The 18,473-nt window shown below is 60.9% G+C and overlaps 2 protein-coding genes across 2 annotated transcripts; both read left to right on the top strand.

Annotated features, from left to right (window-relative positions):
- Positions 1 to 8,467: 8,467 nt before the first annotated feature.
- LOC148052822 (uncharacterized) lies at positions 8,468 to 12,039 on the top strand. Its single transcript, XM_087778546.1, has 12 exons — positions 8,468 to 8,569; positions 8,650 to 8,700; positions 8,792 to 8,869; positions 9,170 to 9,226; positions 9,888 to 10,024; positions 10,111 to 10,204; positions 10,327 to 10,383; positions 10,723 to 10,782; positions 10,894 to 10,949; positions 11,192 to 11,261; positions 11,447 to 11,493; positions 11,838 to 12,039. Exons 1-12 carry the CDS (start codon positions 8,468 to 8,470, stop codon positions 12,037 to 12,039), a joined length of 1,011 nt encoding a protein of 336 aa, XP_087634672.1.
- A 2,208-nt stretch (positions 12,040 to 14,247) lies between these two features.
- On the top strand, positions 14,248 to 17,818 carry LOC148052821 (uncharacterized). Its single transcript, XM_087778544.1, has 12 exons — positions 14,248 to 14,349; positions 14,430 to 14,480; positions 14,572 to 14,649; positions 14,950 to 15,006; positions 15,668 to 15,804; positions 15,891 to 15,984; positions 16,107 to 16,163; positions 16,503 to 16,562; positions 16,674 to 16,729; positions 16,971 to 17,040; positions 17,226 to 17,272; positions 17,617 to 17,818. Exons 1-12 carry the CDS (start codon positions 14,248 to 14,250, stop codon positions 17,816 to 17,818), a joined length of 1,011 nt encoding a protein of 336 aa, XP_087634670.1.
- Positions 17,819 to 18,473: the final 655 nt, after the last annotated feature.

Here is an 18,473-nt window from a genome sequence, read left to right as displayed (position 1 = left end):
CTCTCTCCAAGGTCCTGTGAGTGCCCATCACTTTACCTCTGGGTTCCCCAGTTGCTCTTTCCGCCAGGCCCTACCTGGGCCATGCTGGTCCCACGCAGAGAGGCCACGACAGAGCTGCTGTGGTGGGTGAGCCCTGGGCTGTGGCCTCACAGAAGTTAGCCCTATGGTGCCCGCGGTGCCCTGGACACCCCAGCCAGCCCCAGCACGTATGACAGTGGCGGGGACACAGGAGCAGAAAGCTCACAGCCCCTCATCCAGGCGCTGGGCCTCCCCCTGCACCCCTCTGCCCCCCAGCATCCCTGCAGGTGGGGGGAAGGGCAAGCTTCCCTCTCCCTGGGGCTAAGGGTGTCTGTGGCAGGGTGGGTGAGCATGGTCAGCTGTTAACTGAAAGGCCGACGGTTTGGCCACACGCAGGGGTGGTGTCCTCGTGGTGCTACAGCTGGGGCAATTGTGTCGCCCAGTGCCATAGATTTGTTCCCCAGTGAGCCCCTGCCTGGCAGAGAGGGCTTGGGGGAATCAAAACCAGACCGCAGTCACCGTGACCTTCTGGAGTGGTGGAGTGGAGGAGGTAAGGGGATGGGCTGCTCATCCAGTCTGCTTTGCACACATGGCCCCAGGGCCCGTCCTTCTCAGTGACTCTGCTATTCTTGCTCAGGAACAACCTAGAAGGACTCTTTTGGAGCAGTGAGAGTCCTGCAGGCTCTGTCCCTGCGGCCAAGCATTTTCAAGCTCATGCTCAAAGCTGGCCAGACAGTAACCTTGCTTGGACAGACAGCCTCTCCCTCTCACTTGCACTCATTCACAAAGAAAGCCAAACTTCTCTGGAGGTGCATTGCCAGGGAGCTGGCTATGAGGCAGCAGATCTGCAGGGGGCCAGGACATGCACATTGCTGTGGGACTACAGTCCCGTATGTGCCATTCCTTGACCTGACTGGTTGGGGAGAGGCTGAGACTGGAAGCAGAGGGGGATGGCCTGGGTTGCAGTTGTCATTGTGTTCCAGATGGGTGAGCAGGATTTTGTAGCAGCAAGAGGTTGCAAGAGGGCACTGCAGCAGGTTGTTGGAGCTCAAGAACAGGTCTTTCTTCCTCTGGGCAGGGCCTGATGGCTGTGAGGGGCTGCAGCTGGGCTGGACAGTGGTGGGTGAGAAGGTTTCGGTAAGGAAAGTGGGCACAGTTGAGACACTTGTGCTACGGGCCCTGGGTCCATAGGTGCTGAGGGGATGGAGAACACAGAAGCGTGTGCGATGCCAGGACACGCAGAGGAAGGTAAATCTGGAGAGTAAAAACGATGCTGAGTGGTTGATCTGGGGCTGTTGTGAAGGCACAGTGTGAGAGTTGGTGACCTTCCCTGCTAAACCCCAAGAGAGCCAGTGCTGGCATTTCTGTCCCAACTTGTGCCCTTGCAGCAGGGAGGAGCTGGTGCAGAGGGCTGTTGACGTGGGGTCCCAGAGGGATCCCCCTGTGCTGTGTATCTCCCTGCTGATGCCCAGAGAGGAGCACGTAGGTGTTTCATCAGTCATTGCAGCAGAGGGGCAAGGGGGGGGCCAGGAAACTGCGCAGGACAGCATGTAACAGAGCAAGACTGGTGGCCATGCACTACAGCGGATGATCCTCAGCACGGCTTTGTCAGCTGTCCTGGGCACATGAGAGGTCTTACTGGGACAGAGCTCCCTCCGGAGGGAGGATGCTGCCATTCAGGACTCAGCTCCAGGGAGTGCCTCTCCCTGGGACTGTGGGGATGGTGGCCTCCGGTCTGGGAAATGGGGTCCAGGTAAAGGAGGTGTGTGAGGATGGCACCAGTCTGTGCACCACTGAGAATGACAAAGAGGAGAGAGACGGGGTCTTTGCAGAGACCCCACAGAGGAGAGATCTCGATCCCTGTGGAGCAGGGAAGGAGGGACAGCTGGAGACCACCCCGGAGGAGCACTGCAGGGCGAGTCCTGCCCAGGGAGGGGCTGGGGCCTGTTGGTGCTGGAGGAAGGCTCCTTCTAAGCCACAGATCTACAGCTACAGAGCTGCGATGGTGCTCTGGCAAGAGGTGAAGGAGCAAGCAGGGCTGGGGCAGGCTGGAAGAAGGCAAATGGACTTTGCAAAGATGTAAGGGAGAAAATGATTGCTGAAGCTCGTGGTTGAAGCAGGGACCTTGAGATCTTCAGTCTAACGCTCTCCCAGCTGAGCTACTTCAGCCCTGCCTTGCCCCATTTTAGCCCTTGTCCCTGTGGCAGCGGTGCCAGGCCACAGGCTGACACACAGGAGGAGGCTCCTCAGGGAGGTTCCCAGGGAAAAGCTGTGCCCAGCCTCAGGCAGAGGGGACCTGGCCCCTCCCTGCCTCCAAGGCCCCGTGGGCTCCAGGTTTGGTGGAGGCCAGCTCGCACTGGCTGCGCCAAGATGTGTGTGGGCCTTGTACAAATGTGACAGTGGCAAAGGTAAGTGGGCAGGCCAGGCATGGGCAGCTGTAAAGCCTGAGGGTGGCAGAAGTGCGAGGCTGTGGAAGACCTTATCTCCTTCCCCATGGAAGGCCTCCCTCCCACCACCCTTTTTTCCCAAGCTCCACTTCACCCCTTTGTTCCCAACTCTTCTACCCCTGAGCAGTGCAGGGGGATGGGGAATGGAGGCTGTGGTCAGTCCAGAACAGTTCCTCTCTGTGGCTCCTTCCTTCTCACACTTTTCCCATGGGGTCCGTCTTGTGGGCTACAGTCCTTTGAGAGGAACTTGCTCCAGCATGGGCTCTCCTCAAGCCACCATTCTTGCAGGAGATATCCTACGTCTCCAGGGCTGGGTCCTCCACAGACTGCAGGGCTTACCTTCTCCACCGTGCTCTCTGCCATGGGCTGCAAGGAACCTGCTCTGGTGCCTGAAGCACCTCCTTCTTCACCAACCGTGGTGCCTGCAGGGCTGTTTCTCCCACTATTGTTTCCCTCACTCCTCTCCCACTTTGGCAGTTGTGACCTTTCTTAAATACATTTTCACAGAGGTTCCACCATCCTCGTTGATGGGCTCAGCTTTGGCCAGCGATGGGTCTGTTTGGAGCCAGCTGGAAGCAGCTCTGCCTGGCATGGACGCAGCCCCTGGTCTCTTCTCACAGAGACCACCCCTGCAGACCCCCCGCTACCAAAACCTGCACCTGGACACCAAGACACAGTGTAAAGCTTTGCCTCGCTAAATGACGTCCCCTGCTCTTCCCTCATGCACAAATACAGTTTACTCGCTGGGGAGGCAGAGAGAGAAGCAGAGAAGGCCTTGATGCTGTGCAAACCCAGTTCAGCACTAGCTACAACACTGGGGTGTTGTCAACACTGTTTTGGTCACAAATCCCAAACATAGCACCATACGGGCTGCTATGAAGAAAATCATCTCCATCCCAGCCAAAACCAGTACAATGTGCCTGGAAATACAGTTTCCAGCATTCGCTGCTCTATCACCTTGCCAGGGAGAGAGGTGAGGCTGAGTGGCCTGTAGTTCCCTGGGTCCTCCTTCTTGCTCTTCTTGAAGATAGGACTGACATTTGATTTCCTCCACTCTTCGGCCACTTCCCCCGGTTTCGATGACTGGTAAAAGATTATTGAGAGTGGCCTCGCAATGACATCTGCACGCGTGGCTGCATCCCCTCAGGGCCCAGAGACTTCGGTATGTCCACTTTGCTTACGTATTCCCTGACCTGATCCTCTTGCACCATGGCTGCCTGGCTCCTGACTGGTCTCTTGGACCTGGATTGCTGAAGGCCTGTCTTGCCAGTAAAGGAGGAGGTGAGGAAGGCATTCAATGCCATGGCAACGAAGCTGGTGAAGGGTCTAGAGCACAAGTCTTAGGAGGACCGGCTGAGGGAACTGGGGTTGTTTAGTCTGGAGAAGAGGAGGCTGAGGGGAGACCTTATTGCTCTCTACAACTACCTGAAAGGAGGTTGTTGCAGGGTGGGGGTCGGTCTCCTCTCCCTATTAACGAGTGTTAGGATGAGAGGAAATGGCCTCAAGCTGCGCCAGGGGAGGTTTAGGTTAAGTATTAGGAAAAACTTCTTCACCAAAAGGGTGCTCAAGCATTGGAACAGGCTGTCCAGGGAAGTGGTTGAGTCTCCATCCCTGCAGGTATTTCAAGAACGGATAGATGTGGTGCTCGAGGACATGGTATAGATGGACTTGGCAGTGATACGGTTGGACTCGATGATCTTAAGGGTCTTTTCCAACCTTGACGATACTATGATTCTATGATTCTATGGCCTTTCCCATGTCCTGTGTCAATAAGTCCCCCATCTCCTTCGGCAATGGACCCACTGTTTTTAGAGCTTTTGTCAGCTCTGTCAGTGCAGAAACCCTTCCTCTTGCCATTAACATCCTTCATGAGGTTCAGTTCTACTTGGGCTTTGGTTTTCCAGACTGCCTCTCTGCATGCTTGGACAGTCTCTCTGTATTCCTCCCAGGTTACCTGTCCCTGCTTCCAACCTCTCCATGCTTCCTTTTCATGTCTGAGTTTGCCCAGGAGGTCCTTGTTCCTCCATCCAGGCCTCCTGGCATTTTTGCCTGACCACCTCTGGCACCTCCAGTGTCACCAGGTGTTTGTGTTTGAACAACTCCCTCCTGGCCTCTGCCCCCAGTAATGAGCATGGGAGCTGAGACAAGGAACTCACATGCAGGAGCCTATTTTGTGCACCTGTGTGAACTGAGGCAAGAAGAAACCCACCACCTGTGGGGTTGTGGCAGGCATGGGATAAAGTTTAGTCCCCTTCTAGCCCCAGGACTACAAACCCAGAAGGAGATACCTCGACTGACTCAGCTGAATCCCTTCCCTGAGCAGGGCTAAAGGAGATCATTCCCTGTCCCTCTCTGGGTGTCCTGTCTAATGATGGGAAAAGAAAACGTGATTTTCATGTGCAACTCTTTTTGCTGACAGGAGAAATGCCACTGCTGGGAGTAAGTGTCTCTCCCCAGCTAAGGGAGGGAACATCGATGATTCCTTCAGGCTGTTTCACAGCAGGTTCCCCTGGAGGCCCAGGGACACCTGGAGGGAGCCCAGAGGGGGCAGAGAAAGTGCTGCCTTGGGCTGGTCCTGTGCTGCTGAGCTGGGCTGGGCTCCTGGGATGGAGGGAGCTCTTGGCAAGAGGGCAGCGCTGCAGAGAGACAGCTCTGCCCAGGAGCAGCTCCTCTGCAAAGCAGAGCAGGGCTGAGGGCACTGCCTGCAGTCACCCAAGGGAGAGGAGCAAGGCAGAGAGAGGTTAACGTTCGTGTGGGGTGAGAGGATGCAGAGAGCTGACTGGGGGAGAAATCTTCACAGGCCTCTGCACAGAAAGTCTCTGGCTGCAGGACAATGTGGATGAGTATCCTGGAGGGTTGTCCTAAAACTCAGGCATCCCACAGCCTGTAGGATCTTTCCGGAGGACTCTCACAGTTTCCCTAGTGTAGAGGAGAAGGACATGCTCCAGAGCAGGGATTCCCTGCTTCACCATCAGAGGGACAGGGCACAATGGCTGCCTTCTCCTGGGGATGGCTGCAGGGGTGTGAAGGGGTGCCCAGAGCTGTCCTTCCAAGCAGGGTCCCTATGTCCCCAGGGGGCTGTGTGCTGGGGCAGGGTCTCTGCCACCCTCCAGGGTCAGCACCCTCGTGGGTGTAGATAAGAACAGTTTAATAACGGAAATAAAAATAGTAATAGTAGTAGCAGCAATAATAATAATAATAATAATTTAGTCCCTCACAGCACCCCTGGCCCAAACCAGCTAAATTGTGCTCAGTAGGCGGAGGCCAGGCCCCAGCACGGTGCGACAAGCGGTGTCTCTTTGGCATAGCCAAGGCCAGGGCACCCTTTTTTCAAACGTTCTGGCACTTCATCAGGATCCTGCACTTGTTTGTGTTGAAGTCCCAGACCGTCAAAGGTGACAACCCTTCTAGGTACCTGCCCATATTCTCCAACATGCCTTGAAACCCGTAACCACGCTGCCTCGGGGCCTGGGTGTTGCTCCAAAATAGTGGTTAACTTTAGAGAAAGCTGAAAAACTAGTCTTGAGAAGTACCAATAGGAGTACTTTGGTTCCCCAAGGATGTCCAAGATACTGAAGAGCTCTTGTACCGAGGGAGAAAACATCTGCCACGCAGGGAAAGGTGGTGAAGGTGCCATTCTGTGTTTCCTCCACCAAAAAGCTCTCGGAGGAGAAAAGGTGAAAAGTGTAATTGTTGGTTGTCTCCATGCGATGGTTCCCAAAGTAGAGTAGTGGCATCAGTGCAGAGCTCAAAGACCAGATTAAGCTCAAGGCCACTGCTTTTATATATATATATACCTGCCAGGTTTATATACCTGCCAGAGAAAACACCACCAAGCGCTACAGAGCACAGCAAACAGCAAAAGCCAAAGCCAGCCTGTAACATGTACAACAAAAAAGGGAGCATGGCACAGATCAGATAAACTAAAGTTGGGGACAGAGGAGTCAATATCATAACCAGCAACTGTTCAACAGCTATCGCAATTATAAGTTCCCTCTACTACACTCTGGTCAAATCTGTGGTTAACTCTATCCCAGCCAAAAGCAGTACAGCAGGACAGAGACCCCCTGCTGAGTCCTGTCCTTCCCCCCACCCTCCGCAGGTACTAAGGGAACTGGAGGGTACTGGGAGACGGGAAGCAAGACGTGACCATGGGGAAAACAAGGCCCCCAGTGTCCGTCTGTCCCCACGAACGTGCCTGCCAGTGCTGCAGAGCGGTCTCTCCCTTCTCCTTCTAACCCTCCCATCCCTTCTCCTCCCCTTTTGTGCCTGCCTCTGTTGGTCTCTCCCTCCCTGCCTCCATCCCTGGGTTTCCTACGATGGGGCAGGGGAAGATGCATCTCCAAATGGGAGAGGGGAGAGCTGGGCTCATAGCTTAGGCTCCCACCCTGTATACCTAGGCAAGATGGACAGATAAACCAAGTGTTCCCACCAAAGAAGAAGCAGCACAATCACTTTTCTTTTTCTCCCCTTTCTCTCTCTAAAACAACGGCATACCTTTTGTAGGTATCCTGTAGGCAGGTCAAAGCCTGAGGAGAAGAACCTTGCTAAAACTTTATTTGGGAAATAAATGTGGTCCAAAGTCCACTGCCTCACAGAAGCGACTGCAGGAAAAACAGAGAAACTCCCAGAAGTGCTCTCAGCCCTGCTCGGAGAAGGCGGAGAGAGATTAGCTACAGTTTAGACCAGCCCTGTAAAGTCTCCTGTCCATCTCTTGGTCAAACCGGCAACCTCATGACATTTTACTTTTTCAATACGCTACTGCTGCAAAACCATGAGCACGTCCTTTTAGATACCATTAAATCAGCAGATGGCATCTTCCTGAGGAGCACCTTTAATGTTAAGTGGCTATCAAACGCCATCCACCTGATTTGCATTTATCTCAAAGGCAGCCTTGACCCCTCCTAAGTCAGTATTCCTCAATTATGACAGTGCATACAATCCATCAATTCTTTTAAAAATAACTTCAGAATACAAATAGCACACAGCGGATTTAAACATGATAGATAACACCGTGTAACTTAGCTATCCAATAAATAGCGCAAAAGCAGAAGCAGTCAAACTGAAAATCTTCCAGGTGACTGCCTGCCCTTTGGGCAATTTCCAAAGCAAATACTCGAGTCATTGCCTTAAATCTTTTCGCAACCGATCCACAACAGATCTCTTATTTATAGTTAGTGTCCCGTAAAGATACAACCATATCCCTAACCCTTAAAAATGACATAGAATGTCAGTGAAGAATCTGAGCCATCTACAGTTCTCGTGAACCACTTATCAGTGTTTTTTTATTTCTTTGAAGCCATGGCAGGAGCGTGTATCATCATCAGAACAAAGCCAGTGGCACCTTGGATTCACTGCCACGCAGGCAAACCTCCCGCTGACTTCAGAACCTAAACCAGACTTTTACCACCAGCCTTTGATTCCCAGCCTGTGTCTCCTAAAAATGAATTACCCTCACCCCCTCAGAGACAGAGGGCTAAAGCAGAGCACTAATTTACTTTCAGACATGTGAGGTGGACTGCTGGATGGTTTTGGAAGTGAATGGCGACTGGGAAGCACAGCGTGGTAGCTTGAATCACATGCTGAGAGAGACATGTATCGTAGAATCATAGAATGCTTTGGGATGGAAGGGACCTTTAAAGGCCATCTAGTCCATCCCCCCTGCAATGGCAGGGACATCTACAACTCGGTCAGGTTGCTCAGAGCCCCATCCAGCCTCGCCTTGAATGTTTCCAAGGACGGGGCAGCTACCACCTCTCTGGGCAACCCATTCCAGTGTTTCACCACTCTCATCGTAAAAATTTGTGCCGGGCACAGCTGCAGGTGAGCGGGGTTGTGCGCCTGGGCACAGTTGTGCGGGGGTGCGTTCCCCTGAGCCCACCCGCGTGTCCCTGTGCGCTTGTGTGTCAGGGTAGGGCAGCGTCCCCGCCAGTGTCCGTGCCGGATAGTGCCTGCGGCCGTGCCCCTCACGCCCTGCCGGCTCCCGACGCGCAGGTGCAGCCATGCAGGCAGAAGTGGGGAAGCAAGAGCTCCGCATGCTCCGGGAGCGCCTGACGCAGTGTTCTGCTGCGTCACAGAGGCACAAGGAGGTGCTGTGGCGTCTGGTAGGTGTGGAGCGTTCCCCTTGTCCCCGGGGGCTGGGGCTGCGAGACCTGAGCCCCTGAGCCCTCTTTTCCCCACACAGGGCAAGAAGCAGCAGGAGCTGCAGGAAACCGTGGAGCGGCTCTCCATGGAGGTCAGCGTGCCCTCCTCTGCCCACCTCCCCCAGCTGCAGCCCCTGGCGCTGTGGCAGGGGCTCAGTGCCTGTGTCCGGCTCCTCTTCCCAGAAGGGTGCTGTGGCGCGGCGCTTGAAAAGCAATGGCCAGGAGCTCCAGCAGCTGGAGCGGCTGGTGGCCCGGACGAAGGTGAGTTCACAGAATCACAGAGTGCTTGAGGTTGGGCGGGAGATCGTCTTGTCTTGTGCAATGCCCCTGCTCAAGCAGGGTCACTTAGAGCCAGTTGCTCCAGATGTGGACCCGTGCGCAGCGTTGGGCCTGGGGGTCCCTCTGTCTGCCCCTGGTGCCTGCAGGGCTGGGAAGGAGAGGGGACGCGAGGGCAACGGCAGTGCCCGAGGGGAGCTGGGAGGGGATAATGCCGAGGGGAATGCACTCGTGGCGGTGTCCCGCTGCCCTGATGGCTGCTTTTCTTCCCCTCCTCTCCCACAGGAGCACGCTCAGGTGGCAAGCAGGGAGGCAGCCGTGAGCCTGGAAGAGACGCAGAAGGTACAGGGGAAAAGGAGGCCCGTCCTGAAAGGGTCAGGGAGGGGGGTGCCAGCGGTGGGTCCATGCACCCCAGCAGCCACGGGCAGTGGTGTGGCTGGGCAGGAGATTTCCTCCAGGATACGGTGTCCGTGATGGAGGGACTGGGCCTGTGCAGATCCGCCAGGCTCTTGGCTGTGGCTGTGCTGCAGAGGGGAGCCTGCTGTGGGTCTGCAGGCACAGCAATATGGCTTTGGGGAAGGCAGAGGGATGAGTGACCCTCCTGGAGACATTCCTGTTCCCTCTTCTCTCCCAGGCAGGCCTCTCCCAGGGAGAGGCAGAGGGAGGCACAGCAGTGTGGGAGCTGATGAAGGTCTGTGACCTGCATCCAGAAATCCCTTGAGGGGGTGGCCAGAGCTGCTGGGCAATGGTGCTAGCCCCAGGTCACCCGGGCGCCTGCTGCCCTGGCCCTGGCCTGACCTCCGGGGCCCTGGGGACTGACTGGGGATGCCCTTTCCCGCCATGGTTCCCTGCAATGTGTGGGGAGGACGCGTGCGCTGCTGGGGCTGGTGGGGGACCAAAAGGAAGGGGGGTCCTGGGGGCAAGGGCGCTGCGACCTCACGGGGCAGGGTGGCGACACTGGAGGCGTCGCAGCGGCCCTAGAACAGGGCAGCCCCATGACCAGGAGTGGTCCTGCGGGCGCCCGGCACAGCAGGGATGGGGAAGCTCCTTCTCTCCTCAGCGGTCCCTGGTGCCCCCCACCACCTCCTGCCACGGGCTCAGCACCCAGCTGGCGCAGGCCAAGCCCGGCACAGGGCGAGGGTGCTGGGTGTGCAGATGGCTGATGGGCGCTGGGACGTAGGAAGCTGGGGCAGAGCCATGTGCGAGGGCGGGGATGTCTGTGACAGGGAATCTGATGGTTCCCCATGCCTGCAGGCAGCAGAGGCTCCAGGGACTGATGGCGGAGCCGGCAGAGATTCTGGGCAGGGCTCCACACAACGGGCAAGGAGCATGGAGCTACTGCAGCGTATGGTAGGTGTGGAGTGGCTCCTGGTCCGTGGGGGCTGGGGCTGCAGACCCTGGGGCTGCAGACCCTGAGCCCCTGCTCTCCTTCCCGCATGCAGGAGGAGAACCAACAACGCCTGCACGATGCCATAGAGGCGTTCAACATTAAGGTTGGTGTCCTCTCCTGCCCATGTCCCAGAGCTGCAGCGGCTGGGGCTGAGAGGCTCGAAGGGACCTCTGGAGGTCATCTTGGCTTGCCCAACCCCCCTGCTCAAGGAGGGTCACCTAGCGCCGGTTGCCCAGCGTCCGCGGGCAGAAGCGGGACTGGGGAGGACATTTTCCCCAGGATCGGGGGGCGTCTGTCACTTCCCTCTGCCCGGCCTTGTCAGTCGCCCAGTCTCCCCGTGCCCTGGGGCAGTGGGGTAGCGAGTGGGCATGGCCCTGGGGCTGGAGAGGGGTGAGGGTGCCCAGGTCCCAGCCCGGCCGCCCGCACGATAACGCCCGTTGTTTTGCAGGGGCAAGAGCACTGTGCCCAGATGGAGGCCTGGCTGCGGAAGGATGAGGAGGAGAATGAGGTAGTGCCGAAAGGGCTGGGGGAAAACGGGTGGGTGCCCCCGGGCCCTGGGGTGGGGGGGTTGGAGGAGGCTGGCAGCGGGCTCAGGGACTCGCACCCTTCCTTCTCCCAGGTGCTGCGTCAGGAAATGAAGAAACTCGAAGAGGCACTGGAGGAGGAAGAGGCCTGGTGAGTTGGGCCCCTCGCCCCACGCGGGTGTCCGGGGGCGGGGGGGGGGGGGGTTGTCTCTGCAGCACCCGGAGCGCTGGGGCTGCCAGTGCTGGTGCTAGGCAATGGGGTGGGGGGAATGTGCAGCACGCGGTGTGACAGGGGAGCCCAAGCCCTGCCTGGGGTGCTGTATGTGCGCAAGGGGCCTGCCCGCGTGGCCACGGAGGTCTCTAACTCCTCCAACCGAGCCCTGTTGCCTGCAGCCAGCTGCAGAGGAAGAAGGAGGCAGAGGCGCCGGGGACTGCGCTGCCGGAGGTGGTGGAAGCACAGCTGGTAAGGGGGAGAGCCTGTGCCAGCCCCTGCCCCGGCCAGCGTGGGTCTCCCTGGGGAGGGGGGTCCGTGGAGGTCACAGCCACGCGTGGGCTGTACTCCTGCGCAAGGCGGAGGCCGGGGGCACCGTGCAACTCCAGCTGTCCCGACTGCGCAGCAGTGCTTGACAAGCGTCCATCTCTCTGCAGGAGAGGGAGATGCTGGCGAGAAGACGCGGCTTCATTTATTGGCTGGAGTGAGTGTCCCCACTGGGGCCCCTGGGGCCTGCTCCCGGGCAGCGGGTGGCATGGGCCAGACACCTGCTCCCGCCGGCGGGGCTCACAAGTCCAGGCTGCTGGGGAGCTGCTGGCCGGCTGTGGGCTTGGCAGCTGGGAAGTGCTCAGCGGCGGTTTTCCCTGGGCCGCGGTGCTTTCCCGGGCTTGTGGAGTCTCATGTCCCATCCTGCCCGAGGGAGCAATGAGAAGCGGCTGGGGAGGCAGCCCGTGGGGGCTCCCACGAAGGCCCCCTCCATCCCAGAGGCAAGATGGGCTTGGGATGCATCCAGCCTGCCCTGCCTCCCATCCCTCTTCTGCCCCACAGGACACTCGGCCTGCTCTTCATCGGCCTGCAGCTGGCCGTCGGCTTCGCTCTGGCTGCTGCGGTGCTCTACGCCTCCTGGTACGACCCCGAGCTCTTCTACCGCCTGCTGGTGTGTGTGCTGCCTGAGGAGACCTACACCACCCTGGGATGCAGCCTGTGGAAGATCCTCCCCGTGCGCAGTGAGGGGCTGCTGCCCTTCTGACAGCCCGCCCCCCCAATAAAGCCTTTTCTACCTCCAACTCCATGGGCTCAGGCGTGTTTGCTGGGGCACAGGGGGAGAGAGGGTCTTGCCCCGTGTGCTGGTCCCCGCAGCTCCTCGAGGCCAGGCCCAGCCTCCTCTGCTAGGCACTGGGTGCCACCACCCTGCCTGCCACAAGCCAGGTCCTTGTGTGCCAGCCGCACCTGCCCTCCCTCCCGCCGTCCCCAAAGTATTTATGCTGCTGTACGCTCAGGGGGAACCACCCTCTTCTCAGGCCACCCTAGTTTTTTACACCACCTTTTGGCAACCATTTAGCCATGCGCAGGCCAACCACCGTAAGCGTCTGAGACTACTTGGGTTCCAGCAGCCGGGGACACATTTACACGGCGGCCGGCAAACGTTTTCACCCACAGCCCCCTAGAACCCCCAAGCCCCCTCCCTTCCTCCCCACAGCCCCCCACAACCCCGCGGCTGCCCACCTGCCCTTGTGCCCCATGGCCCCTATGGACCCACACCCCCCATGCCACAGCCCCCCAGCCTCTGCCCTTCTCCCTCCCCACTGTCCCCACGACCCTGCTCTCCTCTCCTCCAAATGCTCCCATCCCTCTTGGCCCCACAGCCGCGGGGGCCCCTGTCCCCATCACCTGTCGCACCCCATCCCATGGGACCCATTCTAGCAGTCTCGGAGCCGCTGGCTCTGTCCCCAAGGCCCGTGTCCCGGCTGACCCCACAGCCACCGGCCGGCACAGCCCCGGCTGCTCCCTGCCACCTTCTCCAGCCACTCACAGGTTTGGCTGACGAGGGGAAAGGCCCTGTCAGATGGAGGCCGGAGCGACCCGGCCTGCCACCTCCTGAATGCGGCGCTGCTGCATGCAGCCCCTCGAAGGGCCAGAGAGCTGGAGCACGTGGGTCACTGCCTGCCTGCCGCGTGCCCCCGCCCCTTCCCTCCTGCTGTCCCCCCCGCGGGCCAGCAGCTGCGGCTCGGAGCAAGAGAGAGAGACCATTCCTCTGGGGAGCCTGCAAGCACGGCGTCTGCCCAGGCTGGAGCAGGGGGCTAGGCTTTATTCTTCCCCTTCCGGGGCTGTAGTTCTCCCCCCGGGGCTGGATGCTGGATCCAAACGGGGGCTGGATGCTTGAGCCCTGTGCTGGACTCCATGCGGTCTGGCCACCTGTGCACACGCGCGCAGCCGTGGTGCACGCGCGTGGCTGTGAGTGCCTGCCTGTGCCTGCTGGGAGTACACGTGCAGCCTGGCTCCTGCTTGGACTTGGGGTGGGGAGCTGCTGCTGGAGCTGGACAGCTGTGGGACAGGCGTACCCCGCGGAGAGATGCTGACACGCGGTGCCCCAGGTCGCTCCCGCCCATGCGCTAAGAGTGGACGCTGAGAGTGCTGCCCTGTTTCCCCCTGGCCATGGCTGGGCCCCACGGCCAGCTTGGCGCCAGCCCCAGGGAGGTGATTGCCACGTCACAGTGGGCAGTGGTGGCCCTGTAACCGTGACGTCACTCGGGGCTTGTGAGAACACGGTCACCGCCGTGGGTACAAAGGGGGCTGCTCCCAGAGGCAGGGCAGCACCTGGAGGAGAACCTCAGTGGTGCTGGGCAGGAGTCTGGAGAGTACGCGCCAACGACCTGTGCTGTGTCCGCCGTGCAGAGGGGCCCCGCGGGCACCTGGCAAAGCAGGGCAGGGGAAGCTCCTTCTCTCCTCAGCGGTCCCTGGCGCCCCCCACCGTATCCTGCCACGTGCTCAGCACCCAGCTGGCGCGGGCCAAGCGCGGCACGGAACTAGTGTGTGTGAGCGCACAGGACCGCTGGTGAGAGGGAGGGGGCGCAGGCGCGTGAGTGCAGACGGCGGACGGTGCCCTACGCTGGAGGGAGGCTCCCGTGCCAGCCCTGACTGTGCACGTGCGTGGCCTTCCTTTGCGTGAGAGAGCGCGGGTGCGCCTGCGTTTGCGGAGCACAAGGCGGTGCGTGGCTGTGCCCGCGGGCGTACGGCTGGACCTGTGCCAGCACCTGCGGTGCCGGGCACAGCTGCAGGTGAGCGGGGTTGTGCGCCTGGGCACAGTCGTGCGGGGGTGCGTTCCCCTGAGCCCACCCGCGTGTCCCTGTGCGCTTGTGTGTCAGGGTAGGGCAGCGTCCCCGCCAGTGTCTGTGCCGGATAGTGCCTGCGGCCGTGCCCCTCACGCCCTGCCGGCTCCCGACGCGCAGGTGCAGCCATGCAGGCAGAAGTGGGGAAGCAAGAGCTCCGCATGCTCCGGGAGCGCCTGACGCAGTGTTCTGCTGCGTCACAGAGGCACAAGGAGGTGCTGTGGCGTCTGGTAGGTGTGGAGCGTTCCCCTTGTCCCCGGGGGCTGGGGCTGCGAGACCTGAGCCCCTGAGCCCTCTTTTCCCCACACAGGGCAAGAAGCAGCAGGAGCTGCAGGAAACCGTGGAGCGGCTCTCCATGGAGGTCAGCGTGCCCTCCTCTGCCCACCTCCCCCAGCTGCAGCCCCTGGCGCTGTGGCAGGGGCTCAGTGCCTGTGTCCGGCTCCTCTTCCCAGAAGGGTGCTGTGGCGCGGCGCTTGAAAAGCAATGGCCAGGAGCTCCAGCAGCTGGAGCGGCTGGTGGCCCGGACGAAGGTGAGTTCACAGAATCACAGAGTGCTTGAGGTTGGGCGGGAGATCGTCTTGTCTTGTGCAATGCCCCTGCTCAAGCAGGGTCACTTAGAGCCAGTTGCTCCAGATGTGGACCCGTGCGCAGCGTTGGGCCTGGGGGTCCCTCTGTCTGCCCCTGGTGCCTGCAGGGCTGGGAAGGAGAGGGGACGCGAGGGCAACGGCAGTGCCCGAGGGGAGCTGGGAGGGGATAATGCCGAGGGGAATGCACTCGTGGCGGTGTCCCGCTGCCCTGATGGCTGCTTTTCTTCCCCTCCTCTCCCACAGGAGCACGCTCAGGTGGCAAGCAGGGAGGCAGCCGCGAGCCTGGAAGAGACGCAGAAGGTACAGGGGAAAAGGAGGCCCGTCCTGAAAGGGTCAGGGAGGGGGGTGCCAGCGGTGGGTCCGTGCACCCCAGCAGCCACGGGCAGTGGTGTGGCTGGGCAGGAGATTTCCTCCAGGATACGGTGTCCGTGATGGAGGGACTGGGCCTGTGCAGATCCGCCAGGCTCTTGGCTGTGGCTGTGCTGCAGAGGGGAGCCTGCTGTGGGTCTGCAGGCACAGCAATATGGCTTTGGGGAAGGCAGAGGGATGAGTGACCCTCCTGGAGACATTCCTGTTCCCTCTTCTCTCCCAGGCAGGCCTCTCCCAGGGAGAGGCAGAGGGAGGCACAGCAGTGTGGGAGCTGATGAAGGTCTGTGACCTGCATCCAGAAATCCCTCGAGGGGGTGGCCAGAGCTGCTGGGCAATGGTGCTAGCCCCAGGTCACCCGGGCGCCTGCTGCCCTGGCCCTGGCCTGACCTCCGGGGCCCTGGGGACTGACTGGGGATGCCCTTTCCCGCCATGGTTCCCTGCAATGTGTGGGGAGGACGCGTGCGCTGCTGGGGCTGGTGGGGGACCAAAAGGAAGGGGGGTCCTGGGGGCAAGGGCGCTGCGACCTCACGGGGCAGGGTGGCGACACTGGAGGCGTCGCAGCGGCCCTAGAACAGGGCAGCCCCATGACCAGGAGTGGTCCTGCGGGCGCCCGGCACAGCAGGGATGGGGGAGCTCCTTCTCTCCTCAGCGGTCCCTGGTGCCCCCCACCACCTCCTGCCACGGGCTCAGCACCCAGCTGGCGCAGGCCAAGCCCGGCACAGGGCGAGGGTGCTGGGTGTGCAGATGGCTGATGGGCGCTGGGACGTAGGAAGCTGGGGCAGAGCCATGTGCGAGGGCGGGGATGTCTGTGACAGGGAATCTGATGGTTCCCCATGCCTGCAGGCAGCAGAGGCTCCAGGGACTGATGGCGGAGCCGGCAGAGATTCTGGGCAGGGCTCCACACAACGGGCAAGGAGCATGGAGCTACTGCAGCGTATGGTAGGTGTGGAGTGGCTCCTGGTCCGTGGGGGCTGGGGCTGCAGACCCTGGGGCTGCAGACCCTGAGCCCCTGCTCTCCTTCCCGCATGCAGGAGGAGAACCAACAACGCCTGCACGATGCCATAGAGGCGTTCAACATTAAGGTTGGTGTCCTCTCCTGCCCATGTCCCAGAGCTGCAGCGGCTGGGGCTGAGAGGCTCGAAGGGACCTCTGGAGGTCATCTTGGCTTGCCCAACCCCCCTGCTCAAGGAGGGTCACCTAGCGCCGGTTGCCCAGCGTCCGCGGGCAGAAGCGGGACTGGGGAGGACATTTTCCCCAGGATCGGGGGGCGTCTGTCACTTCCCTCTGCCCGGCCTTGTCAGTCGCCCAGTCTCCCCGTGCCCTGGGGCAGTGGGGTAGCGAGTGGGCATGGCCCTGGGGCTGGAGAGGGGTGAGGGTGCCCAGGTCCCAGCCCGGCCGCCCGCACGATAACGCCCGTTGTTTTGCAGGGGCAAGAGCACTGTGCCCAGATGGTGGCCTGGCTGCGGAAGGATGAGGAGGAGAATGAGGTAGTGCCGAAAGGGCTGGGGGAAAAGGGGTGGGTGCCCCCGGGCCCTGGCGTGGGGGGGTTGGAGGAGGCTGGCAGCGGGCTCAGGGACTCGCACCCTTCCCTCTCCCAGGTGCTGCGTCAGGAAATGAAGAAACTCGAAGAGGCACTGGAGGAGGAAGAGGCCTGGTGAGTTGGGCCCCTCGCCCCATGCGGGTGTCTGGGGGCGGGGGGGGGGGGTGTGTCTCTGCAGCACCCGGAGCGCTGGGGCTGCCAGTGCTGGTGCTAGGCAATGGGGTGGGGGGAATGTGCAGCACGCGGTGTGACAGGGGAGCCCAAGCCCTGCCTGGGGTGCTGTATGTGCGCAAGGGGCCTGCCCGCGTGGCCACGGAGGTCTCTAACTCCTCCAACCGAGCCCTGTTGCCTGCAGCCAGCTGCAGAGGAAGAAGGAGGCAGAGGCGCCGGGGACTGCGCTGCCGGAGGTGGTGGAAGCACAGCTGGTAAGGGGGAGAGCCTGTGCCAGCCCCTGCCCCGGCCAGCGTGGGTCTCCCTGGGGAGGGGGGTCCGTGGAGGTCACAGCCACGCGTGGGCTGTACTCCTGCGCAAGGCGGAGGCCGGGGGCACCGTGCAACTCCAGCTGTCCCGACTGCGCAGCAGTGCTTGACAAGCGTCCATCTCTCTGCAGGAGAGGGAGATGCTGGCGAGAAGACGCGGCTTCATTTATTGGCTGGAGTGAGTGTCCCCACTGGGGCCCCTGGGGCCTGCTCCCGGGCAGCGGGTGGCATGGGCCAGACACCTGCTCCCGCCGGCGGGGCTCACAAGTCCAGGCTGCTGGGGAGCTGCTGGCCGGCTGTGGGCTTGGCAGCTGGGAAGTGCTCAGCGGCGGTTTTCCCTGGGCCGCGGTGCTTTCCCGGGCTTGTGGAGTCTCATGTCCCATCCTGCCCGAGGGAGCAATGAGAAGCGGCTGGGGAGGCAGCCCGTGGGGGCTCCCACGAAGGCCCCCTCCATCCCAGAGGCAAGATGGGCTTGGGATGCATCCAGCCTGCCCTGCCTCCCATCCCTCTTCTGCCCCACAGGACACTCGGCCTGCTCTTCATCGGCCTGCAGCTGGCCGTCGGCTTCGCTCTGGCTGCTGCGGTGCTCTACGCCTCCTGGTACGACCCCGAGCTCTTCTACCGCCTGCTGGTGTGTGTGCTGCCTGAGGAGACCTACACCACCCTGGCATGCAGCCTGTGGAAGATCCTCCCCGTGCGCAGTGAGGGGCTGCTGCCCTTTTGACAGCCCACCCCCCCAGTAAAGCCTTTTCTACCTCCAACTCCATGGGCTCAGGCGTGTTTGCTGGGGCACAGGGGGAGAGAGGGTCTTGCCCCGTGTGCTGGTCCCCGCAGCTCCTCGAGGCCAGGCCCAGCCTCCTCTGCTAGGCACTGGGTGCCACCACCCTGCCTGCCACAAGCCAGGTCCTTGTGTGCCAGCCGCACCTGCCCTCCCTCCCGCCGTCCCCAAAGTATTTATGCTGCTGTACGCTCAGGGGGAACCACCCTCTTCTCAGGCCACCCTAGTTTTTTACACCACCTTTTGGCAACCATTTAGCCATGCGCAGGCCAACCACCGTAAGCGTCTGAGACTACTTGGGTTCCAGCAGCCGGGGACACATTTACACGGCGGCCGGCAAACGTTTTCACCCACAGCCCCCTAGAACCCCCAAGCCCCCTCCCTTCCTCCCCACAGCCCCCCACAACCCCGCGGCTGCCCACCTGCCCTTGTGCCCCATGGCCCCTATGGACCCACACCCCCCATGCCACAGCCCCCCAGCCTCTGCCCTTCTCCCTCCCCACTGTCCCCACGACCCTGCTCTCCTCTCCTCCAAATGCTCCCATCCCTCTTGGCCCCACAGCCGCGGGGGCCCCTGTCCCCATCACCTGTCGCACCCCAT

The sequence above is a fragment of the Nipponia nippon genome, unplaced genomic scaffold (assembly GCF_047370975.1).
Source record: "Nipponia nippon isolate SJK-2023a ecotype South Korea unplaced genomic scaffold, ASM4737097v1 scaffold_44, whole genome shotgun sequence".
NCBI lineage: Eukaryota > Metazoa > Chordata > Aves > Pelecaniformes > Threskiornithidae > Nipponia > Nipponia nippon.
The sequence above is the reverse complement of the archived record's forward strand: the minus strand, read 5'-3'. Positions and strand labels throughout refer to the sequence as shown.